The 18189-nt window shown below is 49.1% G+C and overlaps 6 protein-coding genes across 6 annotated transcripts; 3 read left to right on the top strand and 3 right to left on the bottom strand.

Annotated features, from left to right (window-relative positions):
• Positions 1-333: 333 nt before the first annotated feature.
• F4807DRAFT_426098 (uncharacterized protein) lies at positions 334-1326 on the bottom strand. The gene is made up of 2 exons (XM_047998018.1): positions 1304-1326; positions 334-1188 (listed from the first exon to the last, which is right to left on the bottom strand). Exon 2 carries the CDS (start codon positions 1122-1124, stop codon positions 471-473), a length of 654 nt encoding a protein of 217 aa, XP_047854247.1. The 5' UTR covers positions 1125-1188; positions 1304-1326; the 3' UTR covers positions 334-470.
• Positions 1327-1359: 33 nt separating this feature from the next.
• On the top strand, positions 1360-2648 carry F4807DRAFT_88061 (uncharacterized protein). The gene is made up of 2 exons (XM_048003597.1): positions 1360-1572; positions 1781-2648. The coding sequence occupies exon 2, from the start codon at positions 1802-1804 to the stop codon at positions 2462-2464; it is 663 nt and encodes a 220-aa protein (XP_047854246.1). The 5' UTR covers positions 1360-1572; positions 1781-1801; the 3' UTR covers positions 2465-2648.
• Positions 2649-3055: 407 nt separating this feature from the next.
• F4807DRAFT_460472 (aldo-keto reductase) lies at positions 3056-4581 on the bottom strand (the record flags this gene model as incomplete). Its single annotated transcript, XM_048001532.1, has 9 exons — positions 3056-3301; positions 3370-3411; positions 3482-3620; positions 3680-3767; positions 3839-3929; positions 3987-4051; positions 4133-4153; positions 4213-4289; positions 4346-4581. The coding sequence occupies 9 exons, from the start codon at positions 4579-4581 to the stop codon at positions 3056-3058; spliced, it is 1005 nt and encodes a 334-aa protein (XP_047854245.1).
• F4807DRAFT_87885 (Fructosamine kinase-domain-containing protein) lies at positions 4520-6465 on the bottom strand. The gene is made up of 5 exons (XM_048003596.1): positions 6080-6465; positions 5332-6024; positions 5145-5271; positions 5023-5079; positions 4520-4963 (listed from the first exon to the last, which is right to left on the bottom strand). Exons 1-5 carry the CDS (start codon positions 6117-6119, stop codon positions 4906-4908), a joined length of 975 nt encoding a protein of 324 aa, XP_047854244.1. The 5' UTR covers positions 6120-6465; the 3' UTR covers positions 4520-4905.
• A 70-nt stretch (positions 6466-6535) lies between these two features.
• F4807DRAFT_460470 (WD40-repeat-containing domain protein) lies at positions 6536-11637 on the top strand (the record flags this gene model as incomplete). Its single annotated transcript, XM_048001531.1, has 2 exons — positions 6536-9699; positions 9792-11637. The coding sequence occupies 2 exons, from the start codon at positions 6536-6538 to the stop codon at positions 11635-11637; spliced, it is 5010 nt and encodes a 1669-aa protein (XP_047854243.1).
• A 3679-nt stretch (positions 11638-15316) lies between these two features.
• On the top strand, positions 15317-17910 carry F4807DRAFT_87739 (uncharacterized protein). Its single transcript, XM_048003594.1, has 2 exons — positions 15317-16637; positions 16688-17910. The coding sequence occupies exons 1-2, from the start codon at positions 15693-15695 to the stop codon at positions 17705-17707; spliced, it is 1965 nt and encodes a 654-aa protein (XP_047854242.1). The 5' UTR covers positions 15317-15692; the 3' UTR covers positions 17708-17910.
• The last annotated feature ends 279 nt before the right edge of the window (positions 17911-18189 follow it).

The following is an 18189-nucleotide window of genomic DNA, read 5'->3' as shown; positions in this document are numbered from 1 at the left end:
TTATTACCTACCTATGTGATACCTACCCCCGACCGTGTAGTAGGCCCTCTTCTTTAAGCACGTATATCGTCTAAATAATGCTTCAAATTAATTGCAAACTACCTAGTAGAGCATTCAATTCACCTTATCGAGAGCTATATTGACTTGTAATTGTAGATTGAAGATGGCGTGTTTGGTGAAGTTGTTCATGTCGAAAGCCCAGGTTTGTAGGAATATAGGTCTGAATAGGGAAGTACGTTGAGTTGCACTAAGATTTGTATGGCGGCAGACAGAGTAGCCGCAGTGACTAGTTTCGGTAGCTTATCCGTAGGTAAGTTTTTAACCAATAGAGAGCGGGCGCTCGAATTTGAGCCACATTTGGTATGAAATTCATTGTTCTAGCAAGGATATTCCTAGCTATCTTGCCTCCTAGCTACGTAGGTAGGTACCTATGTACACTTCGTAGGTACTTAGGTACACATATATCCATATCAGGGCTTTTCTGGATTACCCCAAGTCCGACCAAAATAAAATGGTCCAGTCGACTGCCCATTGACTTGTATCCCGCCCCCATTCGCTATATTCTGGTTTCCATGCCCTGAATGAACATACTGCGAACCTGTGCTAGCGTTGTGCAGGGATATGGCTGGGCTGCTGCCGCCATCGGCTTTTCCTCCCCTTTTCATCTCGTCGATGAGGCGCGCAACCTGCGCTTGTGTGGCTGCCTTGACTGAACGGTTGCCTATTAGCACCTGGAGATCTCTTAAGATGCCGTTCATCAGGTTCTCGACTTTGTCAGCATTAGGGACTGTCCTAAGTGCCTTGGCCCAGCGCTCCGTACGGGAGGCTCCCGCCGCCGGCATGACAGCTTGTAGCACCTTTTTAAGTTCGGCCGCCTTGTCGCGGCAGCTCTCGAGCATCTTAACCAGCGCGATACGTGATGTGGTCGGCGGTGCGTCCTCTTCCTCGGCTAGGCCTGTAGACGCCGTTTCCAATGTGTCGTGGATGAGGGGGAGGCGTGTGGCAACGTCGCGAAACGACTGTGGCAGGCCCGCGGAATCGTCGATGGCCTCATAAAGCTTAAGGGAGGCATCGATAATCGCGATGATACCCGAGATGAGACCGACCACCTCAGCGCCCGACATAGTGCGGAAGCGGTGAGGTACTGGCGTTGAAGACAACTTTCGGTGATGAATCTGGTTTAGTTCTGTAGGTAGACAGCCTTCTCTGAAGTTTTGATAAGCAGCCACTACTAGGTATCGATATTTGCACTTTGAGATGATTAGGCACTAACAAATGACGCATACATATCGGTGCGGAGTAGCTGCATCGGGCATCAAATAATTGCGTCGCTATTGGATGGTATGGTATGAGCCACTGAAGCAGGCTGTGACATGCACATCTTGGAGCAAGACCGGTGTGATTAGTTGCTTCTTATCTCATTACAACTGACGACATGAGGCTCAATTACCTTGAGTCGCCTTGGAGCTGGTGTCCTGCTGCAGACGCCCACGAGAAATGTTCGGGGACAGCGGGTCAAATGACCATACCTTTCGCTGTAGTTTATTTACCAGGAAGCCAGGTAAGCGATAGGTGAGCAGAGCCCAATCTTGCTAAGGTAGTTCGCCTTTACTCTCCACTCACCTTCATTCCTATTTTTTACCATTTTAGTTGTCTTAAACCTTCATAGTCTACGATATCTTGGATTATAGAAGTATCCCGTTAACGCGTCCCCTTTCACCCATAAGTGCGGATACTACATCTTACCTATCATCCAACAGTTAACTTACAGATATTCCAGATTTTACCTGCCATTTTCAATATGCCAGGTGAAGTAACCAAAGACCAAGTTATCCGAACGCTCGGTAACGCCATTTCTCCCTTTAAGCAAGCTCTCTTATCGTCCAAAGCCATTCAAGATTTCTCTGGCCTTCCTGATGCCTTCCCTGTAGTCGCTGGGCACCTCCAGTTCATCTACGAGACGATCAAATCAATGCGTGATCGCCTTGGGAAGAACAAAGAGACCCAAGAGACCAAAGAGAAGTATGCGCCCATGAACCAATTTGCCGAAATGTGCGTCAACCAGGCCGGTTATCTCAAGAATGTCTTCGAGGATGTCAAAAACACCGACGATCCCGCCCTGAAACTGGAACGATACCGCGAGACTGCAGCCAAAGCCGACGGCCTTAAGATAGAGAGCGTAATGCAGAACTTGCTCAAGCAGGCAGTCAACGCAGCGGTTGAGCCTTTGGTTAGTAACGAGCGAATCAAGCAGCTCCAGGAGGTTCAAAAGGAAGTTGCTGCGCTAGAGCCGTCTTTGAAAGACGAACCTAAGGGAACGACGACGCTGAACAATCATGGTTCAGGGAGCCAATTCCTCCACCATGGAAAGGGTAACCAAAACCACTGCACTGGAGGATATCAGATTACAGGGGACGGCGCCACCAACCACTTCTCGTCAGACAAGCAGAGGTCCACGGGATGAGCATAATACTACGGACCCAGATAAGCACTACCTAGGTAGTCAAACACATATTCTAAGGTGGTCGTTTTCCGGGCGGAACCGATTCGTAGTAACAATAGGTAGAAAAGATTTCGTTCATTGGATATCATTTCATAAACTGTGCAACAGCTTCTACATATATTCTATTTTTCCTATCATATGTGCAAAGAAGAACTTGATACTTGATGGGGTTATCTTCCCTTCATAGAGAAACATCTCATCATACTTACTTATTGCTCAATTCGTAGATAGATATTTGAAGTAGATGTATTCCATTCCCCTTACTTACCACACCCTAGATAGGTACCTTTTAGCTTGCGACACTATCCTAATTTTGATACTCGTCGTAACGAAGGCAGTAATAAGGTGTCCATTTTATCTACTCATTTTATCTACTCATTTTATCTGTCATATTACCAGAATCTCTCCGATTTTTTCTTTCTGTTGCTGTAGTATCTAGTCGCTAAACCGAGGCCAAACACGGTAACCACCGAGGGGCAAGTTATCATGGTGACATTTATTGGGCACTTCTCAAATTTCGAAGGACAGATGTATCGAACCGCTAAATGCGACTTAGCAATGATCCCAGGGCGCGCTATCATCTATCGGCTGGTCCTCTTCTTCGTCAAAAATGTCAAATCCTATGTGCCGCCCAGGGTCAAGAAACCGAAGCGGGCCCCGTTCTGAAGAAAGTTGATCTACGACGGCGAAACTATCGTCAGGGAGTCTTCTCAACAGCAGATTCTGCTTCATATGCGCCTCATTGACGGACTTGGGAACAACTGGGATTCCTCTTTGCACGGCCCAGGATAGGCAAACCTGCGGCGTAACAGATTTAGATATTTGGTTCGTCATATCAAAAACCTGAGCAGAAAAGGGGTGACTACCTGTGCTGGAGTCATGTTACACTTTGATGCGATGTCTCTGATCTAGAGGATTGTCAGTAAAAGTTATATGCATTGAATATAACTCGGTTGCCTTATTGTTTTATATGCTTACTTTTTGGTCTTCCGTTGGAAACGGCTCGTCAGGATGTCCTCGGACGAGGGCTACAGGGCGGCCACCAAGGGGTTGATGGGCCATGACGAGGATACCATGCTGGACCGAGAACGTGTGGAGGTCATGCTGTGGGAGGTATCTGTGAACAAAGTATTGTTAGAGATGGAGCTTTCAGTAGCTAGGCTCTTCCTATCCTACGGATGGATTTCAACTTGGATGACAGCCGGAATAATCTTCGCGATCTCGAGAATTCTTTTGGTCTTAAGAATGTTGAAATTGGACAATCCTATCGTATTATCTAACTCAGCACACTGTTGTGAAAGGAGGCTGTACATATGACTTGTACTGTACACATACCAATCGAGTGTGCTTTGCCAGAGGCGACAAGCTCTTCCATTGCTTGCCACGTCTCCGGATAACGTTTAGAGAGGTCGTAGTCAATCACAGGCTATCAGAGAACATGATTAAATGCAAACAGAGCATGAGCTACAGGATGCCACATTACCTTGCCATTACCGCTTGGGTGTCTTATGGTCTTGTTGTCTTTGCCAGCCTTATAAGCATGAGGGACTTTGGTTGATTGGCGTTAGTAGGCAGGTACTTGAGTTCCTAACGTGAGTCCAAGATATTGGGTATAATTCAGTTACGTACAGTGCATCAGATACAGATCAACTATATACAGTAAGTCGTTCAGTTCTCTCATAGCTTCAGGAGTCAGGGTCTTTTAATACCATAATCTAACTGGAGGTTCTTGAGCGATTCGTTCAGGGCTCTTTCGACGTCTGCAGGCTTATGCCACGTCTGCGCGCTAGATAACGCGTGAGTTAGATTATAAAGCATCTTACGATTCAAATGTTGGCTTACAGTTTCGACGTCACAAATATATCCTGTCGAGGAATTCCGCTCTCCTTGATGGCTTCTCCGATTTCCTTTTCATTTCCGTAGGCGTGAGCACCGTCAACGTGTCGATATCCCAGTGCCAGAGCTAGCTTCACGGCATTCTTAACAATAGAGTTTGCTTCTTCGCCTTGAAAAGTTCCTAGGCCAATGGCGGGAACCACGCGACCATTGTTCAGAACGAAGGTTTCAGGGAGGTCCATGGTTGACAAAATGACGATAATAAGTTGACCTAAGTTGTCTTACAGTAGATTTTGCCTGGAGGATAGTGGGGAGGCAAGAAGGGCGGGCGTCGTAGATGTACGCCACCGGGTACACACATCGTGAGGGGAACAGCAGATGATAAGAGAGAAGAGACAAGTATACAGTATATTACACGCACAGTATATCGTACAGTTCAAAGCTTGGTATGATTTAACCAGGAAACGTAAAAGCATCTTCATTGATTGTACGGAGTCAACAAATTGAACTAACAAAATTACCCCTGACCGAATAAAAGAATAATCCCTTGGCAAGCAAGGCTTCTACTATAATTTAAACTCCTCAGGATAACGTTCAGTGAGCCTCCGAATTTCGTCGATTGCCCTATTCCAGGTTAGTTCTCGTAGCCAATGGGGTTGGCGGCCCGGAGACTTATTGCTTACATCTGCAGGAAGGTTTCCTGGTGCGGAAACATGGCGGAAGCATGTAGATTGAACCTTCTATCTAGGTATTCAGTTACCTGGCCTTCACATCTATACGGTTGATCATTACGAGTGCTACGTACAACGAGTAGAGTGCATTTCGATCATCATAATCTTCCTGAGGCTCGGACTTGGGTATGTGAGAATGATATGCCTGGAAGTATCGACGAGTGAATTTATTTCGCTCGGGGCGCCAGTTGCCAAGCTCATCTATGACGACGGTTAGCTACTCAGGTGCCCACTTTGCTGCGTAAGGGAGAGTTGACATGCACTCATTGTGTGCCCAGAAGCTAGCCGGGTCATAGACTATACCCTCATCAGTGTTCTCGTCGACGATTCCGGCATTGCCGTACCAAAGATCGCCATGTACTAGTGACGGTAGTATTTTGCGTCCATTGCTCTCCAGCGGTCGTAGAAGCCGGGGTATAACTTTGTCAAACAGAGGAGGGAGAAGCTCATCTAGCTCGACGTTGGGTCCGGCTCTCTCCTCACGAATATTCAGCACGTGTCGGAGGCCATTTGTGAAGAAAGCTTCCCAGCTGTCGGACCAAGAGTTATCCTGTGGCAGGTTGCCATTGTATGTCGAGCAGTGGAATCCAAAATTCCCGTTGGGGGAAGTGTGGCTGGAATGAAGCCGAGCTAACTTCTCGCAGAATGACTCAGGTTCGGGAACACCTTTGTCAAAGTCATAGAATTTGCAAATATAGAAGTGCAGTGTCGGATCGCTTGCGAAGGTCCCCCAGGCGATGGGCTTGGGGCAGAAGTCGGGGGTGATGTTATAGATGGCCGATGTAGACTCGAATTCTCCTTTGAGGGCCTCACGGCCATGGTGACCGACAGAAACCTTCATGAAGTAATCTTCTTCTTTCCCATCGTCATGTAATACTCTGACCCTACTCGCTTTGGCCCATGCTGACTCTCCATGGTATCTTGTTTCGACGATTTCTGAGACATTTGGAAGAGCTACGACGACTTAGCAACAAAATCAATGGGGAGAAACGAGTCGCATTAACTCTACCAGCAACGACGTTATCGTCTATTGGGTTCGTGGGATCCATGGTTGGTCTGCGCGCGAATCACGTCCGGTTTCGACTGTGCGCTAAATACCATGATATTAGAGACAGTCAGATATGATAGAAAGCAAAGGTTAGATTACTGTGTAATTCTACGTGCAGAACCAGCATATATTAGACGCCGTGTATGCCAATGTGGCGGTCTGATAGATAATCTAATTGGAGGATGAATAGAACTCAGCCACCGCCGACGAGACAATTGGAGCTGCTTACAACGTGAGTCAAATGAGGCTGGAATTCATCTCATACCGGAGGACCCCCACGGGTCTGACGCTAATTAGGCCCTCAGGAATCGAGGAAACACTCAGCAAATGATTTTCTCAACTTGTTAATGGTATAATCGACATATACATGCAAGCTTCATCATCCATATAATTCCAATGCCGTAATAAGCAATCAAAATGGGACATGGATCAGGTATGTTGAGCTTCCGCAGGCCCTCTTGGTTCCGTGTAGATGGGAATCGAGAACTGACAACACACGATTCATCACCAGAGCTTCACAAGACGTTGACTGGTGTGATTTCTAGCTCTAGGTCTAGTACTAGTTCGTCCTCATTTTATGGTCGCCCACCAACCCCTGAGTCGATTCCTGTGACACCCGATGATGAGCCTCACGGGGCTCTCGGCCTAACAACCCTTCACGAACCGTCACCTCCTACCAGCACTGCGGTAGATATTGTCTTTGTTCATGGACTAGGCGGAGGAAGTCGCAAAACGTGGTCCTATTCCGCCGACCGATACCACTACTGGCCACAAGCATGGCTTGCAAACGACCCAGCTTTCGCAGATACGCGCATCCACGCCTACGGCTACAAGTCCGACTGGGCTGATAGGCAGCAAAGCATCCTCAATATTCGGGACTTCGCCGCATCTCTGGTCGGAGAACTGAAGAACAATCCTAGTATACGCCGTAGTAATACACGTATCATATTCGTTTGCCATAGTATGGGCGGATGCGTCGTTAAGAAGGCCTACATTCTAGCACGCCAGGATCAGAATTATAAGGACCTAGCTGACAGAGTCCATTCGATCTTCTTCCTAGGAACTCCACACAGGGGTAGTGATCTAGCGGCAATCCTCAAGAAACGGTCTATCATCACGTGGGGTTCAAAACCGTTCGTCTCTGACCTCGTGCCGGAGTCGTCTACGTTGAGGGATATCAACGACACGTTTCGTCACTATGCGCCGGATCTGCGACTCTGGTCCTTTTACGAAACGCTTCCCGCGACGCCTAGGGTATTGAACAAAATCGTAGTCGAGAGACACTCGGCGACGCTTGGTTACCCCAATGAAGAAATCGTCGCCATCAACGCTGACCACCGCCAGTTGTGCAAATTCAACAGTTCGGCTGACCCCAACTACGTAACTCTAAGGAATGCCCTCCACACGGCTGTCGACATGATAAGATCGTCGCCACCCCGGGATCTAGCCCTTTCACAAACTCATGTCAACCTGATTTCCACGCAGCCGGGTGCGAACCAAGAGAGCGTTAACCAACGCTTGAGGTCGTTCCTGGGCGTCGAAGATACGCTAGAAGATGAGCTTCGGATTCTCCAACTGCTTCAAGAACCGGGGTCTTGCCTGTGGTTCTCGGAATCGAAACACTTTGTGTCGTGGAAAGCGGGCAAGCCCCCAGGAATACTCTGGCTCACTGGGAGACCAGCGTCAGGCAAATCAGTTCTTTGCAGCCACGTCATTGAGCAGGTAAAATCCTCAGGTGCTTTTTACAGCTACTTTTTCTTTAGGCAAAAAGAGGATAGCAAGTCCATGCTAAGCGATTGTTTGCGCTCTCTCGTTTTTCAAATGGCCATGCAAGACGGCCAGGTGGCGGATAAGCTCCTTCAACTCGAAGGCGAAGGTGTGACCTGGGATATGACCGATGAATTGAGCGTCTGGAACAGGCTCTTCATCGGTGCTGTATTTAAACTGCCATCTATCCCTCAGCACTTTTGGATAATCGATGGTGTCGACGAGTGTGCCAACTTCAACTCCCTCTTCACTAAGAGGATCCTTGCTACACTTCCTAGAAGCCTTCGCTTTTTCGCTACCAGCCGCCCCTTGGACGAGATCGGACGCGGTTTGGCGTCCCTCAAGTCGCGTGTGAACGTGCAGTCCTTGTCCGAAACCGACACGCTTGGCGACATGCGGCTTTTCGTGACCTCGAGGCTCAGAGAACTAGACCGCCTGGAAAATGATGAAAGCGTTGACGCGATGTGCGAGAAAATCCTGGAAAAGTCATCCGGGTCTTTCTTATGGGTCAGACTCGTACTCCAAGAGTTCGAAAATGCCTGGACCAGCGAAGCTATGGACGCTGTCTTGAGCGAAGTACCTATAGACCTTCAGGACATGTATCTTCGGATGCTACAGTTGATGGAGAAGGACAGGCGTAGAGTTAAGCTTGTTAAATCCATCTTGACGTGGGTCGTTCTAGCATGCCGACCACTCACGGTTGCCGAGCTGCGTGTCGCTGTGAAGCTTGACATCAATGAGACGCTGCAAAACATGAGCAAGGCGATTCCCAGCTTGTGCCATCAACTAGTCTTTGTTGATAACGCTGACAGGGTGCACATCTTACATGCAACGGCGCGGGAATTTCTTCTCGACGAAATGCTTGACTCGGAGTTTGCCATTTGTGGAGTTGAGAAGCACGCCCATCTTAGCTCTCTACTGCTTCGATACCTCACCAACGATGCCTTCAAGCGGAACCCACTACCGCGGCGGAAGAGCTCGGGAATTCGCGGGTTCACAAAGCCCATTTCTAGCTTTTCCTCTGAGCTGTCCCTACTAGACCTATTGGACTACGCGGCTTGCTTCTTCTCTGAGCACATATACCGAGGCACCTCAAGAGATGATCTCTTGATGGACGAACTGTGTACCTTCCTGAAGGGCAAAACAATACTCTCGTGGATTGAGCACGCCGCCAGAAATGGGAACCTGGGGCATATTACTAGGACGGCAACAAACCTACGTGGATATCTCGGCCGGAGAATGAAGTATCTCCCTCCCATGGACCCCTCGGCTCATCTTGTTGACTGCTGGGTAACCGATCTAATCCGGGTTGCTGCCAAGTTTCGGTCTCAGTTACTGGTCTGTCCATCATCTATCTACTACATTATACCGTCATTCTGCCCGTCAGAGTCCATCATTTCGAAAACCTTTGCCAGCGGTATCCGACCTTCAGCAATAACAGTTAGGGGCATTCCACCGGCCACATGGGACGACTGCTTGACCCGCATCGACTTCGAGAGAGGTCGGACCACTGCCCTTAGCTATGATACCCAGTTCTTCGCAGTCGGCCTATCAACAGGGCAAATATCACTCTACGACCCGCACTCCGTCCAGCGCGTAGCGAACATCGTACACCCTGAAAGGGTCAGGATGCTAGGGTTCAGCAACGACGGCGAATACCTTGCTTCCTCCGGTGCCAAGACTCTGACTGTCTGGCATTCGAGATCTGGGACGCGGATATTTTCGTTCCCGCTACAGTCGGAGCTTATCGCTTTTACTTTCTTAGACGGCGGCGAATTTCTTTGCGCTTTTGCGTCTGGTGAGCTGATCAAATGGTAAGACCACCCCTATTTAATAGCCTGTGAATCACGGGCGGTGCCTCACAAAGCTTGGGTTTGGACAGAACACTAATTATTTACGTAACTAGGAATCTTGACTCCGGCGAATATGAAACAATATCTTGGCGAGACTCGCATGATAAAGATATAACCGGTACTCTAGAGATTCCCGAGCAGCCACCAAGTCGCGCGGCGTTCTTCACGGCGGGCGAAACGGTGCTGCTCGCCGTGGGCTACCGTAATTACCCAATCTTCATCTGGAACGCGCTCGAGCTACAGCCGCTAGGACAATGTGAAGCCGACGAGAATAACGGGATAGACGACATGACATTTAACCCCAACCCGGAGATCGCTGCGTTAGCAGTTTCCTACAGCGACGGCAGGCTCTGCATCTTCAACTACACCACCATGGCACCAACCTTCACCCGGCCCAGCGTCTTCGCCAACAGCATCGCCTGCTCCCCCGACGGCCGCAGCCTCGTGACCGGCAGCAGCAGGGGCGCGATCGAGGTCTTCGAGTTCGACCAAGACCAGGCCGGAAACACGGTGCTGGTGCCCATATACGGCATCCAAGGCTTCGACGACTCGATCCGCGGCGTGGCGTTCAGCACGGACGGCCTGCGCTTCGTCGACCTGCACGACCGCCAGTGCCGCGTGTGGGCGCCCGCGGCGCTCCTGCGCAAGGACAACGAGCTTGAGAGCGTCAGCGACGCCGCGCCGCCTGTTCCCCAGATCGTCGGCGTGCGAGGGGACGGGGAGGAGGGCCCGGAAATCACAAGTGCTATGGCTGTGTCGTCTAACGGCGGCGGCTATGTTGTCGCTGGTAGGAGCAACGGCGAGGTCGTGGCGTTTTCCGCTGAAGATGGCAAGGAGTTGGGTGTGCTCTACCGGCACGGACCTGGCGTATCCGTTATACATGTCGCCTTGGGAGAGGCGCGCAATTTAATTGTTTCGGCGGATGATTCGGGTAGGGTGGTAGTGGTAGAACTGACTATGTCCCTTCCCGTCTTCTCGGGGGCACATAAGCTACCAGCTACTCGTGTCATGCTAGATCGCCGGTTCGGTGCCGCTGTTGTTAGTCTACTAGTCAATCCGTCGGCGGACCGCCTTCTAATCAGTGGACGCAACCTAAGCGAGTTGTGTGATCTGCTGTCGGGACAGGTTTTGGGTTTAATATCACATGTCGATGGCGCTGTGGCAACGGCTCTCAGCCGGCAGACTGCTTCCTCGGACGTCAACGACGGTTCGACAGCAGCCGTAGCTTTCCAGCATCCGACCAGCGAGGCCTGGTTCGTCTTGGTGCTCGCTAATACTGCTCGAGTCTTCTGCTGGCCCGATTTTCAGGAGTTAACTACCGCGAATAGCAACGTTCTTCGGAAGTCCCCGACACCCCTCGAAGCTACGCGTACCTCATCATATTACGTTGGACAGGGTCTCGTCCTGGAGTTAGTCCGAACATCGCCCTCTGTGACTCCCCGACTCCATGTCTGGTCGGCATCAACCTTCGATCCAGAAAAATCGCGGCCAGAGTCCCAACCATGTCTTCCTACGGAAGTGGATATTTCTGTTATCCACGCCGAAATTTTGGCTGTGCTTGGCATCGTAGGTCAGTCTACGGTTCTCCTTATAGACGCCAACCTCTGGGTATACAGCATGGAGCTTCGCCCAGCGCAAGCGGTACCACACGCTCGCGCCAGCTTTTCCTCAGGAAGAGCAATAGCGCGGAACGAGCTTAAGTCAACTACGCAACAGGTGCTCCCGGTGTTCGTAAGGAGACATTTCTTTGCCCTAAGCGAGTGGCGCATGGCTAGTGGAGAGTTGCGGTGCGCAATAGCGCAGCGTACTGGTGGCACAGATTTCTATTTCGCGAGTAGAGAGTACATCGTCGTCCTTCAAGGAGGATTGGAGTTTTCGGAGGTTATGACCGCTGGCTAGCGGAAAGCATAGAATATTATTATTTGCAACAAATACGGGTGGATAGACACGGCGTACTGGAGCATACCTCTAGAATAAAGGGGGTACACATCTTTGACAATATCCATAAGTAGTTATACTTGAATAACTGAATATAATATTTTATCAGCGAGAAAGAGCCATGTATAACAGGACTTACAATAGTACTCTGAGAAAGGGTCAAATAAGGAAGCCTATAATAACTATAACCAGGTAGTAGCATAGAACTCCTGAACGTCGCCACAGTCAACAGACCTCAACAGCCCGTGCATACCCTATACTCGAGAAAAAAAAGCAAGATGATCCCACGCATTCCCTCCACCTCCTAACAGTTCAGCTCTTCAGCATTGATGTGACTCATGATTTAACTTACCGCATGCCTCCTCCCTGATGACCTTCTTGATGATTCATACCTACCTAGGTAGAAAAATCTTTGGTAGGAAAAGGGGGTTGCGTCCTACACAGTGATAGTAGCCTGCGGAAACAAAGGCGCAGTAAAGACTCGAAAAGGGACGGCAATGCGTAGTCTACTTCTCCTATCGAAGTTACGGATACCTTCAAAGATCACTTGTCACTTACACTGAATATCGGTAGATCATCAAGATAGCCGAGTCCAACTGTGTGACGAAAAGCATCAGTTGATCCTTTGGAACGGTAAATATTGGTAGGTAAATAGCCCCTGAACTGTTAGTGGTGAGCATTAGAACATCTGATGCTTCCGGTATTTTCGATGGTCGTGATATACCCCAAATTCATCCACGAGAATATTTCAAGGGGCATTTAGCTGCTAATCTGGGTTAGACGCAAACACACGTCATTAGGTAGTCAAAGAAGGATACTCATACATATAACTTCCTACCTGGCTAATGATTAACCTCTTTTCGTTTCATTGTCGTCCCTTGCATATATTGATATATAGGAGCTCGCCCTAGGTAGGATTCCATGGTGACTATGACGAAAAGTTCTTTATTGCTTGATTGGAATGATTTCCGGGGGGCAGGTCGGTCGTTGCCCGGAGTATGAGTTTTCGCGGTCATCCAGCTCGGCACCGAAACGGCGTGTCCGGAGTCCTGTCACCCCGTTGATGGAACGTACTAAATGAGAAGTTCCCGAGTACGCGCTTTCACGAGTAATATGGTATGCGGTAATCTAATCCTTCGTCGCGCGATACCTTCCAAGTTTCCTAATTATTCCTCGGCGTTGTTCACCGTTATACAAGATCAACGTAATAGTTGGCATATCAAGGTAAACCACTCACACTGCGCGGGTAATATCGAGTTGGAGCGATAAGACGCAGTAACAGGAGCCGTGACCCGAAAATATATTGACCTGTGATTAGAGTATTTGAGTGCAGTTTCATTATATTAAGTGAATAGGTAAGGGGCGACTTCGCTAACAAGTCTTGCTCGAGTTGACGCTAAGCCAATATAGATAACAACGATTAACGCCGGGCGACTCAATTCAAAGAGTAGGTGACAATTCGGCGAGGTTGTCTTGGCGATAGCAGAGATCCTTAACAGCCAGCTAAGGGATTATTGACCTTGGGGAACTTAGGCGACTGCACTATCAACTCCATACGGGCAGAATACCGCAGGTTACACCGAGATCAACGTGCATGCGGTGGCTCTGCTGTCCGATCTCTGTATGTGCGTAATACAGACATTAGTCTGCGTACATCTCAGCTCAGCTACATAGATCAGCTAGATCAGCTTCAGATTCTGCAGCGATCAGCAGCAATCCTCGTTGCGGTAACGAAGGAATCTGCAGATGGCAGTTAGATGAGACTCGACGAGGAGGCTTTACGAGGAAACGATACGTCGAGGATGGCGTGGAATGTTACCAAAAGATGCAGGAGTCAGGAGAAGAGCACGGGGTTAAGCCTAAAGCGGTTGGCGAGGATCTCAACGAGGTAAGGAAGACAGGGAATGGAGCTATCCGCTCGCGTGGAGACTCGTGGAGGGGCAGTTTTTACCTAGAAATAGACAGAACTATCAACTTCCTAGCACATAGTAGAGTACTAGGTACGTAGCAATCTGTAATGGAGGCTGGTCGGTTGTTGGTTGGAGCTTTTGTTCGGGATGGATCTTCCTCGTATAAAGTACAACGAAGGGAGAAGCGACAAGACAAGATAATGCAAGGAGCGCATCGTGGGACTTCATTCTTTATTTATCTAGGTAAGTATTAGTAATTTTGATTCATCCGAAGTTTTTGATTTTGTCATTTATAGGAGGACCAAATGGAACGAATAGAACGAATTGGCCGGCAAATATGGAAGATCGGATGCCCAATTACCTGGTTCAAAGAGAGGCTGTAATAAATAAAACAAGCACATATACCCGTACCTGGCCTAATACGCAAGACCGCGTCGTATGTAACTTCTAGGGGTTCTCTGGAAACAAGCGGTCGACCGTCAAGTCAGGGAGTTTACATACTATTCGGAGATGATAAGCTCCATTCGAAGAGACTGTTCCTCTCATTTGTCACCGATAGTATGAGCTCAATATATCCGGCCATAGCGGCATGTGCTGCATCTATTGATGCATAGATAGCGTAGGTAGTGTAGCTGCGATAGCAACCACCCGTCTTTTCTAGTTACTAAGTAATAAGGTAACAAGATAGCTTGACCGCAAATTGGCCTGTGAGGTCTAGGAGAATTATCTGTAAAGATTTTGTAAAGATGTTAAATTCGATTTGATGCCCGATTGGCTGCAACTGGTTAAGAGTTCTCAAAAGAAGACTTTGATTCCCAGATGAGGAATTAAACGTGTAAAGATAGAAGCATATCCCAGCAAAACCCTAGCAAATGTTCGCAGTTTTAGCGGATGGACTAGGATATGCTAGCCATATGCAGCTAGATAGGTTCCACACGGATGCCCACTCAAATTGCCCCAGAGCCCTGGGCAGCCCGCTTTGAGCTTCAAGGTGGGTGGGTGTCACTGCCCAAGGTGTTCTGGGTGTTCTATCCTGCCTGCCGCCGTTATGGATGTGCCATGTACCTATGTATGAACTGTACGGTATCCTTAAGCGCTAAGTGATGTACCTACCTGGGGGTATGTGGGCGTGGCGTAACCTGCAAAGCCGACCACTCTACTTTAGGGATGGTGGACTGTGGATTGGTGAATTGGGGGGCAGGTACGTTGGAACACTGGAAATCTTCATGGAAGAAAGTCAATTCTTCTTCAGCTCGTCTTTTCTTTTAGTAGGATCTTCCTCACCTACCCACCTCCGTCTACTACGTACGTCTCAACATACATGAACATGATTTACTTTTACTGCATTCTGTAGCGGCGACGCCCTCTTACTATCACCAACCAATTAACTAATCCTCTCCTTTGCTTTCTATTCTTGCTCCCATGCCGAGGTTGTCTTTATCGCCCGGTCTCAACCTCTAGACCTCCATCTCGATTCCGACATCGTATCTTACTCACGCCCGCCCACCCTTTCTCGTCGTTCATTAACTCCAGGATATTTCCTACTGAATCACTATTACTCCCTTTGCGGTGAGGAATTGTAGTGATAATTCTTAATTCGCTCCACTCTCGATTGCGTACTCAATTCTCGATTTAGCATTTGTGGCTCATGAGAGGCCGGTTCAGCCGTTTCCCTTCACCTTGGCATTTCCCCATGACAACGCTTTGTGATACCCCCTTAGCTCGGTTCGACGACTTGATAGATACCCCGCCGCGCCTCTTTCCAACATTGAACAGATACTAGACCACCTTTTCTCTTAACCCATTCGGCCGCCACCCCAATTCCTTAAGTCGTACAGCTTATATTAGTCTTTCGGTAGCCTGCAGCATCGTTTGTCTTATAGCTTGTCGTTGGGTGGTGTCATTCTAGGTCACCGTCGCACCCAATTCTCGTGTGTTAGGTCTGGTAGTACGAGACGGGGCTGTCAGCTTGTCAGGCTTATTCCTACAAGGGTCTATATTCGCTTGGTTGCCTACTCCGGCCGTTAATTAATTCGCTGTGCTGCCGAACCATCTGGCCGATATTCGAGGAGAGGGGAGGGGCGTGGTCCACGATTTCTTGCAAAAATGGCTTTGCCGCTATTTCTTCACTATGACGAAGATCGTTCCATTCTCCTGTCCGATTCCGACGACGATGACGACCTGCTCCCCACTCCTCGCAAGCCAATGAGATCCGATTCCATGGAGCGCGACGAGGCTATGCGTCAGAAGACTAAAGATGCGGCAGCCAACGTCCCAACCCACCCCATCCCCGCCATGCAGCCAGCCTTTGCCGAGTCCCTGATCGAAGCGACCGATGTTCCCGCTGTGGCAAAACCAAAGCTCAGGTTCGCGGATGCGAGGGAGCGCAGGAACTATCTGTTAGACGGAGAAAAGGGGTCAAAATTATATGGCGAGCTATGGCGATATCGGGCGGGCCAACGGTATCACGAGCTCTGGAAGCTTATGGCCCAAATCTCGTTTGGCGTGTACCTGCTTTTAAACGGAATTGCGAATAGCAATGAGCAGGTGGTCGGCATACTTCAAAGCCACATCGACGAGGTGGATGAATTTCTGGAGACGACATTGGAGGATGTCGAGCTCGCAATTCAAGATATCCGAGAGCGCATTGACTTACTAAAATTGCCCATGGAAAATATCCAGACGTTCGAGCAGATGTTGGAGGACCGAAATTTTCGTTTGCAGATAGTAACTGGAAACGAGAAGATCGAACATATCATTTCTCGGACGACCACCTCCCTCGAAGCAATAGCTGGGGATGTTAATGAGGGAATAGGGGCCACTAAGCAGTTTGCGACGTATCTTGGTGAGCAGCAGGGTCGCGCCTGGCGTCAACAGCGGCCAGATGTCGTGGAGATATTCGACGCGATGAGGGGGAATGCCCAAGGTTGGTATAAAACCTTTCTCCAACTGCAGGGGACAACGTCAACTTTGCGCGGTCTTCTGAATAAGCTTGACCAGATGGTCATTGAAATGAATTACCGCGCTGGTGAAGTGAGCCGTAGGACAAGGGTAAGGAACTTCTTTCATGGCTCTTTGTTACAAGTCGGCTGATTCCCTAGCAGGCAAGTGTTGCGCCTTTTTCTAGCCCCGTAGAGCCTCCACCAAAGAGTAGCGCGCGAACTTTCTCCAACCTATCTTCTGATAGACGCCCGCCTAAGCTTGAGCTTTCGAAGACCGCGTCTCAGAAATCTGCAACGGGCTCGACAGCCACTAGATCAACCGTGATGGTTGTTCAATATAGCGCCCCGCTAGAGCCAATGTCGCCGGTGGAGCTAGAGGCGGATAGTGTCCCGAATCCGATTGTGACTATCGAAGAAGAGCCGAAACCTGAGAATGAGGCGGATAAAGAGTCTCCCGTAGATGAAGGTCTCTTCATTTTGCAGCCGCGGACTTACACTCCGCAGCCGCCCGCACCGATACCCTCACCAAGAGTCCAAGACCCGCCAACCCAGAAGCAGGAGGAGCAGCCGGTGAAGCGAACATCTCTGCGTCAGAGGTTATCCTCAAAGGGGAGCAATCTACCGGAGGCTATACAAGTTCCTCCTCGTAACGCCCCCGAACTCCAGAGACCGAGGTACCCACCTATACAGAATCAGTCTCATTACCAAGGGTCGGACTCTGCGTACGGTTCTGATAACGAGACCCGACAGCCTGTGCGTGCAAGGACGGAATATGGTGATATCGCAGAGGTGCCGCCGCTGCCGAACTTCACAACCACGATACCTTCTCCACGTTCTGATCAACAACATTATTTCCCAGTACGAGCGAGCCCCCACTCGCCTTTGCAACAAAGACCATGGACGTCGGGTACGAATGTCCATCAAAACCACGTGCGGAATCAGCCATCAGCTATGGGGATGAGTATGCTGAGTAACGTGACGACGCTAAGTCCGGAAAACAAGACATTAAAGAAAAAGCGAAGTGCTTTCGGATGGCTGAAGAAGGCATTTTCACTCGATGACGAAGAACGAGCCGAATTTGAAGCCAGGAGGGCTCAGAAATCTCCCAATCCATATTATGATAGCCGAAGCCCACGGTATCTGGATGGAAAACGTCTGCCGGACTACGGACGCCGTTAACAGTTTAGTTGAAGAAAAGTAGAAGTGCTGCAGAATCTGCTTACGATTTTCGGACTTGGCAATCGTCAGCGTGCAGCTATTTTGATGGAGCTGTAGAGCGTCATAAATGGCGATCGATGGATCTGCAACTTGAGATCGACAGGAACCTAAAATCTTAAATTGTCAAGGAATGCCGCGGCTTATGTGGGAAGCAATCTGAGACAATATTTTGCGGATTCACCCGCTAGCCATACGCCGCGTTCGAATCTAGATTGAGTTTACCAACGGCCGACCATTCTAGAAATCATATCTGACCTACCTATCTGACCACAGGGTTTCGATATATCTGACATTTCAATACGACTTACTTTATCCGGGGCTTAGAGTGTGGCGGTGAAATAGACGGGAGTGTTATTCTTGATTACAATGACGGAGCCTAAATCATCACTATCCCCGACGGGAATTATTTCTATACTTTCCCAGTATGAATTCATTCATATCTT

Source organism: Annulohypoxylon truncatum, assembly GCF_022578515.1.
Source record: "Annulohypoxylon truncatum strain CBS 140777 unplaced genomic scaffold F4807scaffold_16, whole genome shotgun sequence".
NCBI lineage: Eukaryota > Fungi > Ascomycota > Sordariomycetes > Xylariales > Hypoxylaceae > Annulohypoxylon > Annulohypoxylon truncatum.
The sequence above is the reverse complement of the archived record's forward strand: the minus strand, read 5'-3'. Positions and strand labels throughout refer to the sequence as shown.

Coding starts and splice junctions, on each gene's coding strand:
- F4807DRAFT_426098 (XM_047998018.1), bottom strand. CDS start 1,124: ATGTCGGGCGCTGAGGTGGTCGGTCTCATCTCGGGTATCATCGCGATT.
- F4807DRAFT_88061 (XM_048003597.1), top strand. CDS start 1,802: ATGCCAGGTGAAGTAACCAAAGACCAAGTTATCCGAACGCTCGGTAAC.
- F4807DRAFT_87885 (XM_048003596.1), bottom strand. CDS start 6,119: ATGGATCCCACGAACCCAATAGACGATAACGTCGTTGCTG. Junction 5,272..5,331: donor CTTCTGGGCACACAATGAGT/GCATGTCAACTC, acceptor CCGTCGTCATAG/ATGAGCTTGGCAACTGGCGC. Junction 4,964..5,022: donor CAGGAAACCTTCCTGCAGAT/GTAAGCAATAAG, acceptor AACCTGGAATAG/GGCAATCGACGAAATTCGGA.
- F4807DRAFT_87739 (XM_048003594.1), top strand. CDS start 15,693: ATGGCTTTGCCGCTATTTCTTCACTATGACGAAGATCGTTCCATTCTC. Junction 16,638..16,687: donor AAGTGAGCCGTAGGACAAGG/GTAAGGAACTTC, acceptor CTGATTCCCTAG/CAGGCAAGTGTTGCGCCTTT.